The following is a 20,843-nucleotide window of genomic DNA, read 5'->3' on the forward strand; positions in this document are numbered from 1 at the left end:
TGTATATAAGGAGAGCGTAGCCATACTACACTGTATATAAGGAGAGCGTAGCCATACTACTCTGTATATAAGGAGAGCGTAGCCATACAACAATGTATATAAGGAGAGCGTAGCCATACAACAATGTATATGAGGAGAGCGTAGCCATACTACACTGTATATAAGGAGAGCGTAGCCATACTACACTGTATATAAGGAGAGTGTAGCCATACTACTCTGTATATAAGGAGAGCGTCGCCATACTACTCTGTATATAAGGAGAGCGTAGCCATACTACTCTGTATATAAGGAGAGCGTAGCCATACTACTCTGTATATAAGGAGAGCGTAGCCATACTACTCTGTATATAAGGAGAGCGTAGCCATACTACACTGTATATAAGGAGAGCGTAGCCATACTACACTGTATATGAGGAGAGCATAGCCATACTACACTGTATATAAGGAGAGCGTAGCCATACTACACTGTATATAAGGAGAGCGTAGCCATACTACACTGTATATAAGGAGAGCGTAGCCATACTACACTGTATATAAGGAGAGCGTAGCCATACAACAATGTATATAAGGAGAGCGTAGCCATACAACAATGTATATGAGGAGAGCGTAGCCATACTACACTGTATATAAGGAGAGCGTAGCCATACTACACTGTATATAAGGAGAGTGTAGCCATACTACTCTGTATATAAGGAGAGCGTCGCCATACTACTCTGTATATAAGGAGAGCGTAGCCATACTACTCTGTATATAAGGAGAGCGTAGCCATACTACTCTGTATATAAGGAGAGCGTAGCCATACTACACTGTATATAAGGAGAGCGTAGCCATACTACACTGTATATAAGGAGAGCGTAGCCATACTACTCTGTATATAAGGAGAGCGTAGCCATACTACACCGTATAAGGAGAGCGTAGCCATACTACACCGTATAAGGAGAGCGTAGCCATACTACACCGTATAAGGAGAGCGTAGCCATACTACACCGTATAAGGAGAGCGTAGCCATACTACACCGTATAAGGGGAGCGTAGCCATACTACACCGTATAAGGAGAGCGTAGCCATACTACACCGTATAAGGAGAGCGTAGCCACACTACACCGTATAAGGGGAGCGTAGCCATACTACACCGTATAAGGGGAGCGTAGCCATACTACACCGTATAAGGGGAGCGTAGCCATACTACACCGTGTAAGGAGAGCGTAGCCATACTACACCGTGTAAGGAGAGCGTAGCCATACTACACTGTATAAGGAGAGCGTAGCCATAATACACTGTATAAGGAGAGCGTAGCCATAATACACCGTATAAGGAGAGCGTAGCCATACTACACCGTATAAGGAGAGCGTAGCCATACTACACCGTATAAGGAGAGGGTAGCCATACTACACCGTGTAAGGGGAGCGTAGCCATAATACACTGTATAAGGAGAGCGTAGCCATAATACACCGTATAAGGAGAGCGTAGCCATACTACACCGTATAAGGAGAGCGTAGCCATACTACACCGTATAAGGAGAGGGTAGCCATACTACACCGTATAAGGGGAGCGTAGCCATACTACACCGTATAAGGAGAGCGTAGCCATACTACACCGTATAAGGGGAGCGTAGCCATACTACACCGTATAAGGGGAGCGTAGCCATACTACACTGTATATAAGGAGAGCGTAGCCATACAACAATGTATATAAGGAGAGCGTAGCCATACAACAATGTATATGAGGAGAGCGTAGCCATACTACACTGTATATAAGGAGAGCGTAGCCATACTACACTGTATATAAGGAGAGTGTAGCCATACTACTCTGTATATAAGGAGAGCGTCGCCATACTACTCTGTATATAAGGAGAGCGTCGCCATACTACTCTGTATATAAGGAGAGCGTAGCCATACTACTCTGTATATAAGGAGAGCGTAGCCATACTACTCTGTATATAAGGAGAGCGTAGCCATACTACTCTGTATATAAGGAGAGCGTAGCCATACAACAATGTATATAAGGAGAGCGTAGCCATACTACTCTGTATATAAGGAGAGCGTAGCCATACTACACTGTATATAAGGAGAGCGTAGCCATACTACACTGTATATAAGGAGAGCGTAGCCATACTACTCTGTATATAAGGAGAGCGTAGCCATACTACACCGTATAAGGAGAGCGTAGCCATACTACACCGTATAAGGAGAGCGTAGCCATACTACACCGTATAAGGAGAGCGTAGCCATACTACACCGTATAAGGAGAGCGTAGCCATACTACACCGTATAAGGGGAGCGTAGCCATACTACACCGTATAAGGAGAGCGTAGCCATACTACACCGTATAAGGAGAGCGTAGCCATACTACACCGTATAAGGAGAGCGTAGCCACACTACACCGTATAAGGGGAGCGTAGCCATACTACACCGTATAAGGGGAGCGTAGCCATACTACACCGTATAAGGGGAGCGTAGCCATACTACACCGTGTAAGGAGAGCGTAGCCATACTACACCGTGTAAGGAGAGCGTAGCCATACTACACCGTGTAAGGGGAGCGTAGCCATAATACACTGTATAAGGAGAGCGTAGCCATAATACACCGTATAAGGAGAGCGTAGCCATACTACACCGTATAAGGAGAGCGTAGCCATACTACACCGTATAAGGAGAGGGTAGCCATACTACACCGTATAAGGGGAGCGTAGCCATACTACACCGTATAAGGAGAGCGTAGCCATACTACACCGTATAAGGGGAGCGTAGCCATACTACACCGTATAAGGGGAGCGTAGCCATACTACACCGTATAAGGGGAGCGTAGCCATACTACACCGTGTAAGGAGAGCGTAGCCATACTACACCGTGTAAGGAGAGCGTAGCCATACTACACCGTGTAAGGGGAGCGTAGCCATAATACACCGTATAAGGAGAGCGTAGCCATAATACACCGTATAAGGAGAGCGTAGCCATACTACACCGTATAAGGAGAGCGTAGCCATACTACACCGTATAAGGAGAGCGTAGCCATACTACACCGTATAAGGAGAGGGTAGCCATACTACACCGTATAAGTGGAGCGTAGCCATACTACACCGTATAAGGAGAGCGTAGCCATACTACACCGTGTAAGGAGAGCGTAGCCATACTACACCGTATAAGGGGAGCGTAGCCATACTACACCGTATAAGGGGAGCGTAGCCATACTACACCGTATAAGGGGAGCGTAGCCATACTACACCGTGTAAGGAGAGCGTAGCCATACTACACCGTGTAAGGAGAGCGTAGCCATACTACACCGTATAAGGAGAGGGTAGCCATACTACACCGTATAAGGAGAGGGTAGCCATACTACACCGTGTAAGGAGAGCGTAGCCATACTACACCGTGTAAGGGGAGCGTAGCCATAATACACTGTATAAGGAGAGCGTAGCCATACTACAGGCATATAAGAGCAGCTTAGTTATAGTACACTGTATAAGGAGAGCGTAGCCATACTACAGGCATATAAGAGCAGCTTAGTTATAGTACACTGTATAAGGAGAGGGTAGCCATACTACAGGCATATAAGAGCAGCTTAGTTATACTACACAACAGAAACAGCAGAAAATAATAGAAAAAAGTCATCATACACTATTTGTAGAGTTTGGTCATACTACACAATATATGGAGGGCATAATCGTACTATGCTATACAGATAATATTGTGTACAGTACAGAGAAGAATATAACAACTATTACAGGAAAGATGTTGATGTGGAGGAAACTCACCACGATAAGTGAGGGAACTAGAGAAGAAGAAGAGAAGAAAGGTGGAGAGAAGAAAGAAAACACAGTATAAGGAGGATGAGTAGAGAGCAAGGATGGAGACAGAAGGAAGAGAAGCCGCATCATACAGTCTCTATACATTATATACAGTACACGAGGACACCCCCCAAGGATTTACCTTTTCGACCATCGGTAACAGATTTGGTGATGGCCAAAGCAATTAATACCTTGAACCCGATGACCCCCAGATCTCTTCAGTACAAAACCTTCCCTGAAAGAAAGTGAAAGTTCTCGATAGTTATAGTGTAGATATTCTCTCTATATTAGGTACAGGACAGTGCCACGCCGACACTTGGGGTACAGGAGAAGCTTACACCATCAATACTCACAATCCTTTGATCCCAAGCTCTGTGATGAAGGAGAGGCGGCTGACCTCCAGGAACTCCATCTAGAATGTACACGAGAGACAACTGTGGTCATCGAGACCAACCAACCCTGCCATAACCCCTGGTATAGACATCTCATCACGTCAAAAGTCTACCATGGCCTCCACCAACCAACTCTGCCATAACTCCTGGTATAGACATCTCATCACGTCAAAGGTCTACCATGGCCTCCACCAACCAACCCTGCCATAACCCCTGGTATAGACATCTCATCACGTCAAAAGTCTACCATGGCCTCCACCAACCAACCCTGCCATAACTCCTGGTATAGACATCTCATCACGTCAAAGGTCTACCATGGCCTCCACCAACCAACCCTGCCATAACCCCTGGTATAGACATCTCATCACGTCACAAGTCTACCATGGCCTCCACCAACCAACTGGAAGACTTTCTACACATTAAGGTCATTATTTACCAAGAAGGCTTCTATTATACTTTTACTACCTCCACCACTTTGGATGAGAGAAGCTGCAGAACACTGGGCATCATAAGAATCATTATACACCATGAAAGTAGCTGGTGATGGTGGTGAATGAGCTTCACAATAGAAATTATCGTTTTGTATTTTTCCCCATAGAATAAACATCTCAGAAAGTTTCTTCATTGGAGGTCCATAAGTTCCCTCAAGAATGGAACTTGAAGCTTCTTTGAGAGTGAACGCGTAAGGAATTGATTACTAGTAGATATGTAAAGCCTTCATGGGCCAAAAAAACTTAGGTCCCCACCAAAGAGCTGCAGCCCCCACATTTCATAAACGGAGAACCCTACCAGTGGTGGGATTGACATTGACATGCTTGGTTTGCTCACCATGGCATGGTAGTTCCTGTAGAAGGCCTTGGCCAGGAGTGCATTGAGGTAAGCTGCAAGGAATTTCTGCGAAACAAGATGTCCACAACTGGTTAAGCACACTTATAAGTGTAATGTGTGATACTCTCTGCCGAAACCGCACATCTAGGACTATGGTGTGTGTTATTGGTGGATTTACATCAATCATTTGCAAAACTGATCTAATCCTATCATGTATGATACAATCTACTGAGACACTCTAACTAAGCCCATCATGTCGGATACCGATTTTGAGCTAATGTACCCAAACCCAAGGAAATGTTAAACCAAACCTGTTTACTCGGAGCCCGTCGAGAAGACTCTCCAGAAGCATGGGGTAGGGATGGCATTTCTTCCGTGGTGGTTTCAGGTCTGGAACGTGTGCCACTAAAAATGGAGATGGGATAAAGGAGAAGAACCAGAACTAAGATACTTAGATACAAGGGGCTGTAGATGGCAGAAGGGGTGTGTGGGATGTGTTTGGATTTATGTTTCATGCGATGGGTTCTTAAATCAGACATCTAGGTCATATCGTTGAGAACTTGACTTAGTTACTGAATTTTATGAAGGACTCTACACCAAAGATACAAGAGGGCCTTAAAACAATGGGTTTATGACCACAGAGATATCACTATAGCAAGAGGAGACTTATATGGCCACAAGCAGCATGGTCTAGAGGGATCACAGACATGAAGATAGAGAGATGGCTTGGACATATGTTGATTCCCATACAGATTATTGGGGGCCACCAAAAAACCCCGACAACCCAAGAAACCAGGATTAACCTTCAGGCTATTACTACCTCAAACATCACGGACCACTTCTTCTTACCGAGACAGAGGGTTCAGGGGCAGAAGCGAGGCAAATATTTTGTGTCTGAGAAGATCACGGTGAAGCTCCTGGAAGTGTTTGAACTTCTTCTTCGTGGTCCATCTGAACGGGCCGTGGGTCAAGGTTATAGAGTATAAAGTGCTGGGCCGGATCTGTAATAAAGAGCGGGGTGATACAATGCGCCAGAAGCCCAACCATCTATAAACTGATAACATATATAGGCACTGTCTTTTTGTATACATTGGTATTGATTTGGCCTGCCTAATTTTATTGCTTCCTGTTGGAGCTCAGCTGTAATCCTAGGTCATCGGCGTTACGTTTGGACACAAAGTTCAAGTACTCCTTTTGTGGCAATCGGGATTACCAAAACATCATTGATGTACCTCAGGCACATGAGGACAGGCTTTGTCCATGTTTGGATCTTCTCTTCCAAGGCTTTCCCATCTCCCCCACCAGTCAAGGTACAGATACCTTGATGTCGGGACATAGTGGTACCATGGCATTGGTGGAAGAAGGATCTTCCAGACATAAAGAAATTGTGGCAGGGTGATGGCATATAGTTTAACCAATCTGGAGATATTCTGGGGTCCTCACCTTGGAGCCGCTGGTGTAACGCTCCGTCTGTGTTATACTTGCAGTCACCGGGAGGCCTTTCAGGAATATCGCCCCTTGGTGTTTCAGTGGTGCCAGATCAAAGATTGCAAGGAAACCTGGAGAAAATGTGATAAAAACTAAAAGTTACTCAAGAACCTTCTTGATTTAGGACTGCAGGTATGTAGAGGTCTACTGAGATGGGAGTCTACTGAGGAAGGATATTCTACGTCATACTAATCCTGTACGTGGATATGAAGGCTATGCCAAGACGGTGAAGAATGTAATTACACATCAACCTTTGGTCACCATTAATATTTTACTGGGTTCCTCTCAGGTGAGCAATGTGCTGCTGCACTTTCACCTTCTGGTTCTCATGAAATTTCTGGTATTCTCTCATGGGTCATCATTCCGATGAGAGTCCACAGATAGACCTCCACACTGCTCTGTGAACAACACTCAGGGTGTAGAGCTAAAGTGAAGTAGAGCGATCTCCAGGGCTATCCTAACATGTGTACGGGCTGTCATGTGGATGTTCCTGGAGTCTCGTTTATATGTCACTATGGTCCTACAATCATTCACTAGGTCGGTGGAAAGTGACAGAGCCCCTTCTTTTGTCCTATGGAGAAGAGAGAGGTTTAGAATCTCCCAGAAACTTAGTCCTAGGTCCAACAGTCTCCATATACAATGATGGACAATGGGAAGCGCCGGTGTAAAATGTCATATCAAGGTCAGGTGACTATAATGGACTTCACATCCACTTATGAGGAAGTACAGGCCTGGAGCACAAACTGCTGCCCTTAGAACATGATGTACTACGTAGGGATCAGTTCAATTCAGTGCACACAAGGTTTTATCATTTGGAAGTGCAGCTCTGAAGCAAAAAGTGCTCTTCTTACGAATGACATGTGTTGACAGAGGAGAACCAGTCTCACAAGGTTTGGGATGCCCCTCGAGAAGACATGTAGAGGTGCAGAATACCTCGATCATCTCCTCCACAGTCCAGTTCATCAATGTCCAGGTCCAAGACCGCAGCATCCAGGTGTTCGGGCAGGAAGCAGCCATCGGGGGAATCGGGAGACTGCATGGTGGAGGACACCTATAGGAGAGAGGCCGAGGAGAGACCATAAATGTAGGTTTGAAGATTGGGAATTATAAGAAGAGCACTCTGGTTCCTCCTTGGTTGAAGTCTTCTCACCCCCTAAGGAACCGATTAAACCCTCAGTGTTTATTACTGACCCTAAGTTCACCAAAAGCAACGCAAGAAGAGGAGTAACATCCTCGTCAGAGAGGAAATATTTATATCATTAAGTGATTATAAAATGGGACAACGCCAAGACGTGTCAAAGCTGAAGCTAGAACAGTAGACGGAACACCCCATGGGCACCACGCCAGCACCACGGCTACTCATCTACCTACAGGAGCAACTCAAGATTGGGCCTGCACCCACCACAGAGTAGACAGGCCAAGACGTCCTTGATGGAAGGATCTCATATGACCACACCAAGGACAACTCATCATCAGACAACACATACACCATTCTAGAACCTCAGCAGACCCCGCTCCGGCCTCCAGAGGCTCAGTGCCAGGAGAGGGAGGTCCTGGCCGGCGGAGTCTTGTGCAATGTCCTCCTCCTGCCAAGATACGTAGAACAAGTTCTCAGCGAAGAAACCTGGCACCAAGACCAGGAACCACTGCAGAGGAATTACTGAAGTACGAAGGCAACGCAGATGTTACACACAGAGAAACCTACAGCCACAAACACAACGTGTAATACATCATCTAGCATGACAACGTACATAACACCCTCCAGCACCGAGACGGGCGAGCCCTCAGTGTACATAATGTCTACAGCTCATCCATGAGAAGTCTTCTTATACAGCCAGAGGTGACATGTACTTATAGACGTATATACAGGAGATCCCCAGGTTATACCGGCTGTACATATATCATTATATACAGGAGATCCCCAGGTTATACCGGCTGTACATATATCATTATATACAGGAGATCCCCAGGTTATACCGGCTGTACATATATCATTATATACAGGAGACCCCCAGGTTATACCAGCTGTACATATATCATTATATACAGGAGATCCCCAGGTTATACCAGCTGTACATATATCATTATATACAGGAGATCCCCAGGTTATACCAGCTGTACATATATCATTATATACAGGAGATCCCCAGGTTATACCGGCTGTACATATATCATTATATACAGGAGATCCCCAGGTTATACCGGCTGTACATATATCATTATATACAGGAGATCCCCAGGTTATACCGGCTGTACATATATCATTATATACAGGAGATCCCCAGGTTATACCAGCTGTACATATATCATTATATACAGGAGATCCCCAGGTTATACCGGCTGTACATATATCATTATATACAGGAGATCCCCAGGTTATAGCGGCTGTACATATATCATTATATACAGGAGATCACCAGGTTATACCGACTGTACATATATCATTATATACAGGAGATCCCCAGGTTATACCGGCTGTACATATATCATTATATACAGGAGACCCCCAGGTTATACCGGCTGTACATATATCATTATATACAGGAGATCCCCAGGTTATACCGGCTGTACATATATCATTATATACAGGAGATCCCCAGGTTATACCGGCTGTACATATATCATTATATACAGGAGACCCCCAGGTTATACCGGCTGTACATATATCATTATATACAGGAGATCCCCAGGTTATACCGGCTGTACATATATCATTATATACAGGAGATCCCCAGGTTATACCAGTATGCTTACACTATACCATACAACTCACAGTAGGTACACACTATACCCGAGAGGCACTAATTGTCTCTTGAGACCATTCAAAAATGTTGACATGAGCTCAGTCTGTTGGATCTGCTGGTACTGGACCCCTCCAGCCCCTGTTATCACGTGGTGGTTGTGATGTTGCAGTGTGGACCGGCGTGTGGTCCCTACAGAACTGCCCTACACCTCATGACTGTCCCTTCAGTCATTGTGCCTCTCCATGAACATCACAGGCCTAATGTCATCTTCATGGAGGACACCGCTCCAGCTCATCGAGGTCCCATCACTAAGAACATCTGCTGGAGACTTGGGACCTCAAATGGAGGGGCCTGCACCTTCCCCAGACCTGAATCACATGGAGGGGCCTGCACCTTCCCCAGACCTGAATCACATGGAGGGGCCTGCACCTTCCCCAGACCTGAATCACATGGAGGGGCCTGCACCTTCCCCAGACCCGAATCACATGGAGGGGCCTGCACCTTCTCCAGACCTGAATCACATGGAGGGGCCTGCACCTTCTCCAGACCTGAATCACATGGAGGGGCCTGCACCTTCTCCAGACCTGAATCACATGGAGGGGCCTGCACCTTCCCCAGACCTGAATCACATGGAGGGGCCTGCACCTTCCCCAGACCTGAATCACATGGAGGGGCCTGCACCTTCTCCAGACCTGAATCACATGGAGGGGCCTGCACCTTCTCCAGACCTGAATCACATGGAGGGGCCTGCACCTTCCCCAGACCTGAATCACATGGAGGGGCCTGCACCTTCCCCAGACCTGAATCACATGGAGGGGCCTGCACCTTCTCCAGACCTGAATCACATGGAGGGGCCTGCACCTTCCCCAGACCTGAATCACATGGAGGGGCCTGCACCTTCTCCAGACCTGAATCACATGGAGGGGCCTGCACCTTCCCCAGACCTGAATCACATGGAGGGGCCTGCACCTTCCCCAGACCTGAATCACATGGAGGGGCCTGCACCTTCTCCAGACCTGAATCACATGGAGGGGCCTGCACCTTCCCCAGACCTGAATCACATGGAGGGGCCTGCACCTTCTCCAGACCTGAATCACATGGAGGGGCCTGCACCTTCCCCAGACCTGAATCACATGGAGGGGCCTGCACCTTCTCCAGACCTGAATCACATGGAGGGGCCTGCACCTTCCCCAGACCTGAATCACATGGAGGGGCCTGCACCTTCCCCAGACCTGAATCACATGGAGGGGCCTGCACCTTCTCCAGACCTGAATCACATGGAGGGGCCTGCACCTTCCCCAGACCTGAATCACATGGAGGGGCCTGCACCTTCTCCAGACCTGAATCACATGGAGGGGCCTGCACCTTCTCCAGACCTGAATCACATGGAGGGGCCTGCACCTTCCCCAGACCTGAATCACATGGAGGGGCCTGCACCTTCTCCAGACCTGAATCACATGGAGGGGCCTGCACCTTCCCCAGACCTGAATCACATGGAGGGGCCTGCACCTTCCCCAGACCTGAATCACATGGAGGGGCCTGCACCTTCCCCAGACCTGAATCACATGGAGGGGCCTGCACCTTCCCCAGACCTGAATCACACGGAGGGGCCTGCACCTTCCCCAGACCTGAATCACATGGAAAACCTATGGATCAGATGTAGAGGCCGTGACTCTGTTACTTAGAATCTCCACGACCTGAGGGAAGACCTCCAGGAATAGTAAGATCCTCCTCAGAAGACACATAGTGACTATTGGGCTGCAGGAGACGACGTCGTTGTGAGGAGTGTAAGTAGATGCGGGTGAGAGCAGCAGGTCCCATTCATGGTGGATTTTCCATGTCTTCCTGAGTCTCTTCCACCTGTGCACACAGTGACATCACACATCCGCGCTCCGGGCAGAATGCAAATTCCACTTTATGTAGAGAGGTTGGAGAGAGGTCAACTGAGGAGCGGGGGATGCTCCACGGGAATAGACCTGCACATGAGAACTGCCCCTTCGGTACCACCTGAGGCCGCGGTCACACGTACCGCTAGACGTCCGTTCATAACGCGACGCTAGCGCACGGGGGGAGGTCCTCGGCCCGAACGCACATGCGTTAACAGGGAAACGCATGCGATTGATAAGCCGATCGCATGCGTTTCCCTGTTAACGCATGTGCGTTCGGGCCGAGGACCTCCCCCTGTGCGCTAGCGTCGCGCTATGAACGGACGTCTAGCGGTACGTGTGACCGCGGCCTAAAGGTCAACCAGATGCCTGAAGGACCAGTGTTTGCAGTCTTTGGGCCTCCCAGCCCTTGTCAGGTGTCCAGGCAATCGGCCCATTGGTTCCTCCCTGGTGTCCAGTTGCTAGGTCCCTTGGCCTCTCCCTGGCATCCAGTCGTCTGATTACCGAGCCCCTCCCTAGGGTCAAATAGTTGGCCCCTTAGCTCCTCCCTGTTGTCCAACTGTTTGGTATTTTCCCTGTCCCTCACTGGTGACCAGTCATTGGGACAACTGGCCCCTCCATAGCATCCAGTCTCCTTACCCTTCCCTGGCGTCCTGGCGCTGGGCCCCCTGGCCCTTCCCAGCCGTCCTGGCGCCGGGCCACCTGAAGTTTAGTCGTTGGGCTCTTTAACCCCTCCCTGGTGTCCAATTGCTGGTCTCTCCTGAAGCCTCCCTGGTGTATAAATGTTAAGGCTCCTTACAAACCCTTCCTTCTTCTGCAGCAGAAATTAGATGTGAAGAAGCTGTTACATGACGGCCGCTCCACAGATCCGGAACGTCTAATCGTTACATTGTAACAGTCACCGATACAACGTATACAGACATCTCCTCGTATATACATTGTAGTCTCCCCACTCAGGACAGGAAGGGGTTAAACAGCACAGGTGTGGCGGATATACATTAGTAATGCAGAGCGGCCGAGCTATGACACATGACAGCACGTGCCAACACTACCCCACAACACAACCGGCTCTGCTACATTCCTGATCCATGGGGACGAGGGGGTGTAAACATCCTAGAAGTAGAGACCCGGACACAAGACAACTACCCCACAACACAACCAGCTCTGCTACATGAGGATGGGGGGGTGTAAACATCCTAGTAGTAAAGACTCCAGGACCGACATCGACTCCATAGCACAACCAGCTCTGCTACATTCCTGCTCCATGCAGATTACACAGACAAAGGGGGATAAGTAATATATCACTCAGCTATTCCGGTCACATCACCGACACTACACCAGGACATTATCATGCAGCCGCTGTCCCTGTGCGCTGCTAATCACCATCATTACTTCCAGCTCTGACCATGTCCTGATACAACTCCTGCTCCTGCTATTCCTACATCACGCACGGATACAACTCTGCTATTCCTGCGCTGTGCATAACACTACACCACAAAGTGATCCTGTTATTCCTACATTAGTCACGCTCTGCTATTCCGGCAATCTTCTACTCACTACAACAATAATCACCTTTTTCCACTATTCCATCATTCCAGCTCTGCTACTCCGGCTCTGACGACATCACCCACACTTCAGTGCAGGAATAGCAGAGACGTCTATACTAGTTGGCAATGATCACATTACATAAAGAGTCGTTATTAACCCTTCGTCTCCCTGCCCCGCTCTGACCTTTCGTCTACACTACATCACAACCCGTTGTACCATTCCCAGCAACGTCATCAGCTCTGCTATTCCTACTCGTCTTTCCATATAAATCCCTTTACTCTCCTTCCATGGATCACTCTGCTATTCCGGATCACATGTCTGACACTACACCTTCCACCGCCAACTCTGCTATTCCTGCGCAGTGTCTGCAGTGCAGTATGGCTCACACAATACTCCAGACACTACACCACTCACCACGCAGGACACCGGGGCCTAGGAGTCACACAGGATATTGTTCCTCACTGCATCTTACTGCACCTCCATCCCGGAGCGTCCTGTCAGCTCCACACCGCCCCGCCCTATGACATCCATCCCAGAAATCCAGCAACGCCCCAACAGGGCGAGGAGAGGGAGAGTCTACATCACACACTACAACACCAGCACATGTGCACATGAAGCAGTGCTGGACACAATAGTATGGAAAGGGACAACAGGAACTCTACTAAATCCAAAACTACTACACCGTGACCTGTATATACACACACAGCCCAGATCCACTACATACGCTACTACACCGTGACCTGTATATACACACACAGCCCAGATCCAGTACATACACTACTACACCGTGACCTGTATATACACACACAGCCCAGATCCACTACATACGCTACTACACCGTGACCTGTATATATACACAGTCCAGATCCAGTACATACGCTACTACACCGTGACCTGTATATACACACACAGCCCAGATCCACTACATACGCTACTACACCGTGACCTGTATATACACACACAGTCCAGATCCAGTACATACGCTACTACACCGTGACCTGTATATACACACAGCCCAGATCCAGTACATACGCTACTACACCGTGACCTGTATATACACACAGCCCAGATCCAGTACATACGCTACTACACCGTGACCTGTATATACACACACAGCCCACATCCAGTACATACGCTACTACACCGTGACCTGTATATACACACACAGCCCACATCCAGTACATACGCTACTACACCGTGACCTGTATATACACACAGCCCAGATCCAGTACATACGCTACTACTCCGTGACCTGTATATACACACACAGCCCACATCCAGTACATACACTACTACACCGTGACCTGTATATACACACAGCCCAGATCCAGTACATACACTACTACACCGTGACCTGTATATACACACAGCCCAGATCCAGTACATACACTACTACACCGTGACCTGTATATACACACACAGCCCAGATCCACTACATACACTACTACACCGTGACCTGTATATACACACACAGCCCAGATCCACTACATACACTACTACACCGTGACCTGTATATACACACACAGCCCAGATCCACTACATACACTACTACACCGTGACCTGTATATACACACACAGCCCAGATCCACTACATACACTACTACACCGTGACCTGTATATACACACACAGCCCAGATCCACTACATACACTACTACACCGTGACCTGTATATACACACACAGCCCAGATCCACTACATACACTACTACACCGTGACCTGTATATACACACACAGCCCAGATCCACTACATACACTACTACACCGTGACCTGTATATACACACACAGCCCAGATCCACTACATACACTACTACACCGTGACCTGTATATACACACACCCTAGATCCAGTATATACACTACTACACCGTGACCTGTATATACACACACAGCCCAGATCCAGTACATACACTACTACACCGTGACCTGTATATACACACACAGCCCAGATCCAGTACATACACTACTACACCGTGACCTGTATATACACACAGCCCAGATCCACAACATACACTACTACACCGTGACCTGTATATATACACACAGCCCAGATCCACAACATACACTACTACACCGTGACCTGTATATAAACACACAGCCCAGATCCACTACATACACTACTACACCGTGACCTGTATATACACACACAGCCCAGATCCACTACATACACTACTACACCGTGACCTGTATATACACACACCCTAGATCCAGTATATACACTACTACACCGTGACCTGTATATACACACACAGCCCAGATCCAGTACATACACTACTACACCGTGACCTGTATATACACACACAGCCCAGATCCAGTACATACACTACTACACCGTGACCTGTATATATACACACAGCCCAGATCCACAACATACACTACTACACCGTGACCTGTATATACACACACAGCCCAGATCCAGTACATACACTACTACACCGTGACCTGTATAAACACACAGCCCAGATCCACTACTACATCGTGACCTGTATATACGGACCTCTACGGCGCCAGGGGCCACTCAGCGGACCTCTGCGGCGCCAGGGGCCACTCAGCGGACCTCTGCGGCGCCAGGGGCCACTCAGCGGACCTCTGCGGCGCCAGGGGCCACTCAGCGGACCTCTGCGGCGCCAGGGGCCACTCAGCGGACCTCTGCGGCGCCAGGGGCCACTCAGCGGACCTCTGCGGCGCCAGGGGCCACTCAGCGGACCTCTGCGGCGCCAGGGGCCACTCAGCGGACCTCTGCGGCGCCAGGGGCCACTCAGCGGACCTCTGCGGCGCCAGGGGCCACTCAGCGGACCTCTGCGGCGCCAGGGGCCACTCAGCGGACCTCTGCGGCGCCAGGGGCCACTCAGCGGACCTCTGCGGCGCCAGGGGCCACTCAGCGGACCTCTGCGGCGCCAGGGGCCACTCAGCGGACCTCTGCGGCGCCAGGGGCCACTCAGCGGACCTCTGCGGCGCCAGGGGCCACTCAGCGGACCTCTGCGGCACTCTGCGTTGATACGGCCACTACTGATCTTAGTCCACATACACCTGGTACTACCCAGTGTCCCGGATAATACAGTACATACACTGGACCCTGCGCTTCACACACTGGACCCGGCGGTACATACAAAGGACAATACTGAGGTGACCATGATAATACGCAGAGCAATGAGACGCTATAAAGATAACGCTGTGTACACTGAAAAGTCAGACGGCTGATAACAGCAGACAATCGCTAAACACCCAGAGCACGTTGTATAAATACAGTATATATATATAGGCCCAAAGTGAAAAAAGTTGAAGGAGTGGCACAGTGGTAATCTGGATTAAAATCCGTGTGGGTGCAGGCTTCAGGGAATCTGGCTCAAAAAAACCCTTGGGTACAGGAATCCAACAACAGGGAAGCAGCACTCCAAGTTGAATAGTGATAATTATTTCACCAGTGGAAAAGATACAACGTTTCAGCTCCTGTATCTCTATGTATATACTTGAAAATGGCTACATAGAGATACAGGAGCTGAAACGTTGTATCTTTTCCACTGGTGAAATAAATATCACTATTCAACTTGGAGTGCTGCTTCCCTGTTGTTGGATTCCTATATATATATATATACACAGGCAACACCTGACTATTATACGTGTGCGACACCTGTAAAGACAACACGACATGAGGAACAGGTTTACACGCCGCAGATTACCTGTACACTACCATGTGGTTACATCTACAATCCCCGGAGCACACATGACATTCCTGCACCCAGTACTAACAATTCAGACACCCAGCACCACACCCACCCAGTGCTACACCCACCCGCCCAGTGCTACACCCGCCCAGTGCTACACCCGCCCAGTGCTACACCCGCCTAGTGCTACACCCGCCCAGTGCTACACCCGCCATGTGCTACACCCGCCCAGTGCTACACCCACCAAGTGCTACACCCGCCCAGTGCACACCCACCCAGTGCTACACCAGCCTAGCACCACACCCACCCAGTGCTACACCCACCCAGTGCTACACCCACCTAGTGCTACACCCGCCCAGTGCTACACCCGCCCAGTGCTATACCCGCCCAGTGCTATACCCGCCTAGCACCACACCCACCCAGTGCTACACCCGCCCAGTGCTACACCCGCCCAGTGCTATACCCGCCCAGTGCACACCCACCCAGTGCTACACCAGCCTAGCACCACACCCACCCAGTGCTACACCCGCCCAGTGCTAAACCCACCTAGTGCTACACCCACCCAGTGCTACACCCGCCCAGTGCTAAACCCACCCAGCACCACACCCGCCCAGCCTGGTGGTCACAGCCTGAACTCACTTCCTGTAAGAAACTCACCTCTGCCCAGCACTAACTATATCTCTCCCTAGTACTATACCTCCCCCAGTACTATACCTCCCCCTAGTACTATACCTCCCCCTAGTGCTATACGTCCCCCTAGTACTATACCTCCCCCAGTACTATACCTCCCCCAGTACTATACCTCCCCCCAGTACTATACCTCCCCCTAGTGCTATACCTCCCCCCAGTACTATACCTCCCCCAGTACTATACCTCCCCCTAGTACTATACCTCCCCCAGTACTATACGTCCCCCTAGTACTATACCTCCCCCAGTACTATACCTCCCCCAGTACTATACCTCCCCCCAGTACTATACCTCCCCCTAGTGCTATACCTCCCCCTAGTACTATACCTCCCTCCAGTACTATACCTCCCCCTAGTGCTATACCTCCCCCTAGTACTATACCTCCCTCCAGTACTATACCTCCCTCCAGTACTATACCTCCCCCTAGTGCTATACCTCCCCCTAGTACTATACCTCCCTCCAGTACTATACCTCCCTCCAGTACTATACCTCCCCCTAGTACTATACCTCCCCCCAGTACTATACCTCCCCCCAGTGCTATACCTCCCCCTAGTGCTATACCTCCCCCAGTACTATACCTCCCCCCAGTACTATACCTCCCCCTAGTGCTATACCTCCCCCTAGTACTATACCTCCCTCCAGTACTATACCTCCCCCTAGTGCTATACCTCCCCCTAGTACTATACCTCCCTCCAGTACTATACCTCCCCCTAGTACTATACCTCCCCCGAGTATTATACCTCCCCCTGGTACTATACCTTCCCTCAGTGCTATACCTCCCCCAGTACTATACCTCCCCCCCAGTGCTATACTTCCCCCCAGTACTAAACATCCACCGAGTACTATACCTCCCCCAGTACTATATCTCCCCCACGTACTATACCTCCGCCAGTACTATACCTCCCCCCAGTACTATACCTCCCCCAAGTACTATACCTCCCCCCAGTGCTATACTTCCCCCAGTACTATACCTGCCCCCAGTGCTATACCTCCTCCTAGTACTATACCTCCCTCCAGTGCTATACCTCCTCCTAGTACTATACCTCCCTCCAGTACTATACCTCCCCCGAGTATTATACCTCCCCCTGGTACTATACCTTCCCTCAGTGCTATACCTCCCCCAGTACTATACCTCCCCCAGTACTATACCTCCGCCCAGTGCTATACCTCCCCCCAGTACAATACCTCCCCCCAGTACTATACCTTCCTCCAGTACTATACCTCCCCCCAGTACAATACCTCTCCCCCAGTACTATACCTCCCCCCGAGTACTATACCTCCCCCAGTACTATACATCCCCCCAGTACTATATCTCCCCCCAGTACTATACCTCCCCCAGTACTATACCTCCCCCCAGTACTAAACCTCCCCCAGTGCTATACCTCCCTCCGGTATTATACCTCCCCCCAGTATTATACCTCCCCCAGCACTATACCTCCACCCAGTACTATACCTAACCCCCAGTACTATACGTAACCCCCAGTACTATACCTCCTCCGAGTACTATACCTCCCCCCCCAGTACTATATCTCCCCCCAGTGCTATACCTGCCCCATTACTATACCTCCACCCAGAACTATACCTCCCCCTAGTACTAAACCTCCCCCCAGTAGCATACCTCCCCCAGTACTATACCTCCCCCCAGTACTATACCTCCCCCCAGTACTATACCTCCCCCAGTACTATACCTTCCCCAGTACTATACCTCCCCCAGTACTATACCTCCCCCTAGTACTATACCTCCCTCCAGTGCTAAACCTCCCTCCAGTACTATACCTCCCTCTAGTACTATACCTCCCCCCCAGTACTAAACCTCCCTCCAGTGCTGAACCTCCCTCCAGTACTATACCTCCCCCTAGTACTATACCTCCCTCCAGTGCTAAACCTCCCTCCAGTACTATACCTCCCCCTAGTACTATACCTCCCCCCAGTAGCATACCTCCCCCTGTTCTATACCTCCCCTCCAGTACTATACCTCCCCCCAGTACTATACCTCCCCACAGTACTATACCTTCCCCAGTACTATACCTCTGCCCAGTACTATACCTCCCCCAGTACTATACCTCCCCTCCAGTACTATACCTCTGCCCAGTACTATACCTCCCCGAGTACTATACCTCCCCCCAGTACTATACCGCCCCCTAGTACTATACCTCCCCCAGTACTATACCTCCCCCCCAGTACCACACCTGCCCAAGTACTATACCTCCCCCCAGTACTATACCGCCCCCTAGTACTATACCTCCCCCCAGTACTTTACCTCCCCCTAATGCTATACCTCCCCTTAGTACTATACCACCCCCCAGCACTATACCTCCCCCCAGTATTATTCCTCTTCCAGTATTATACCTCCCCCCCAGTACTATACCTTCCCCAGTACTATACCTCACCCCGGTACTATACCTCCCCCCAGTACTATAAATCCCCCAGTACTATACCTCCCTCTAGTACTATACCTCCCTCCAGTAATATACCTCCCCCTAGTATTATACCTCCCCCTGGTACTATACCTTCCCTCAGTGCTATACCTCCCCCATTACTATACCTCCTCCCAGTACTATACCTCCCCCCAGCACTATACCTCCCCTTAGTAGTATACCTCCCCTTAGTAGTATACCTCCCCCCTGTACTATACCTCCCCCCAATACTATACCTCCCCCCAGTACTATACCTCCCCCTAGTACTATACCTCCCCCCAGTACTATACCTTCCTCAGTACTATACCTCCGCCCAGTACTATACCTCCCTCCAGTACTATACCTCCCCCCAGTACTATACCTCCCCCAGTACTATACCTCCCTCCAGTACTATACCTCCCCCCAGTACTATACCTTCCCCAGTACTATACCTCCGCCAAGTACTATACCTCCCCCAGTACTATACCTCCCCCCAGTACTATACCTCCCCCCAGTACTATTCCTTCCCTCTACTACTATACCTCCCCCCAGTACTATACCTCCCCCCAGTACTATACCTCCCCCAGTACTATACCTCCCTCCAGTACTATACCTCCCCCCAGTACTATACCTTCCCCAGTACTATACCTCCGCCAAGTACTATACCTCCCCCAGTACTATACCTCCCCCCAGTACTATACCTCCCCCCAGTACTATTCCTTCCCTCTACTACTATACCTCCCCCCAGTACTATACCTCCCCCCAGTACTATACCTCCCCCAGTACTATACCTTCCCCAGTACTATACCTCCGCCCAGTACTATACCTCCCTCCAGTAATATACCTCCCCCTAGTACTATACCTCCTCCCAGTACTATACCTCCCCCCAGTACTTTACCTCCCCTTAGTAGTATACCTCCCCTTAGTACTATACCTCCCCCCAGTACTATACCTCCGCCCAGTACTATACCTCCCTCCAGTAATATACCTCTTTCTAGTACTTTACCTTCCCCCAGTACTATACCTCCCCCCCAGTACTATACCTCCCCCAGTACTATACCTCCCCCAGTTCTATACCTCCCCCAAGTACTATACCTCCCCCCAGTACTATACCTCCCCCAGTACTACAGCTGCTCCCAGTACTATACCTCCCCCCAGTACTATACCCCCCCCAGTACTATACCTCCCTCCAGTACTATACCTTCCTCCAGTACTATACCTCCCCCCAGTACTATACCTCCCCCCAGTAATAAACCTCACCCTAGTACTATACCTCCCCCAGTACTATACCTCCCCCCAGTGCTATACCTCCCCCTAGTACTATACCTCCCCCTAGTCCTATACCTCCGCCCAGTACTATACCTCCCTCCAGTACTATACCTCCCCCCAGTACTATACCTCCGCCCAGTACTATACCTCCCTCCAGTAC

The 20,843-nt window shown here is 49.6% G+C and overlaps 1 protein-coding gene across 3 annotated transcripts in view; it reads right to left on the minus strand.

Moving 5' to 3' along the window:
• The window catches only part of PLD2 (phospholipase D2), a 36,920-nt gene extending 20,469 nt beyond the window's left edge, over nt 1-16,451 (minus strand). Inside the window, exons 1-8 of one of the 3 annotated variants that reach the window (XM_072149976.1) lie at nt 16,347-16,451; nt 7,426-7,543; nt 6,448-6,563; nt 5,854-6,005; nt 5,316-5,409; nt 5,005-5,070; nt 4,138-4,196; nt 3,927-4,019 (exon numbers count right to left, since the gene is read on the minus strand). In XM_072149976.1, coding sequence (XP_072006077.1) covers nt 3,927-4,019; nt 4,138-4,196; nt 5,005-5,070; nt 5,316-5,409; nt 5,854-6,005; nt 6,448-6,563; nt 7,426-7,531 — 686 coding nt within the window. In that variant the 5' untranslated portion in view covers nt 7,532-7,543; nt 16,347-16,451. Of the gene's footprint in view, nt 1-3,926; nt 4,020-4,137; nt 4,197-5,004; nt 5,071-5,315; nt 5,410-5,853; nt 6,006-6,447; nt 6,564-7,425; nt 7,544-7,894; nt 8,000-13,084; nt 13,213-16,346 lie in introns of those variants that run through there. The other 2 variants (XM_072149975.1, XM_072149974.1) reach the window with 2 other exon arrangements.
• Nucleotides 16,452-20,843: the final 4,392 nt, after the last annotated feature.

Source organism: Engystomops pustulosus, chromosome 4 (assembly GCF_040894005.1).
Source record: "Engystomops pustulosus chromosome 4, aEngPut4.maternal, whole genome shotgun sequence".
NCBI classification, from domain to species: Eukaryota; Metazoa; Chordata; class Amphibia; order Anura; family Leptodactylidae; genus Engystomops; species Engystomops pustulosus.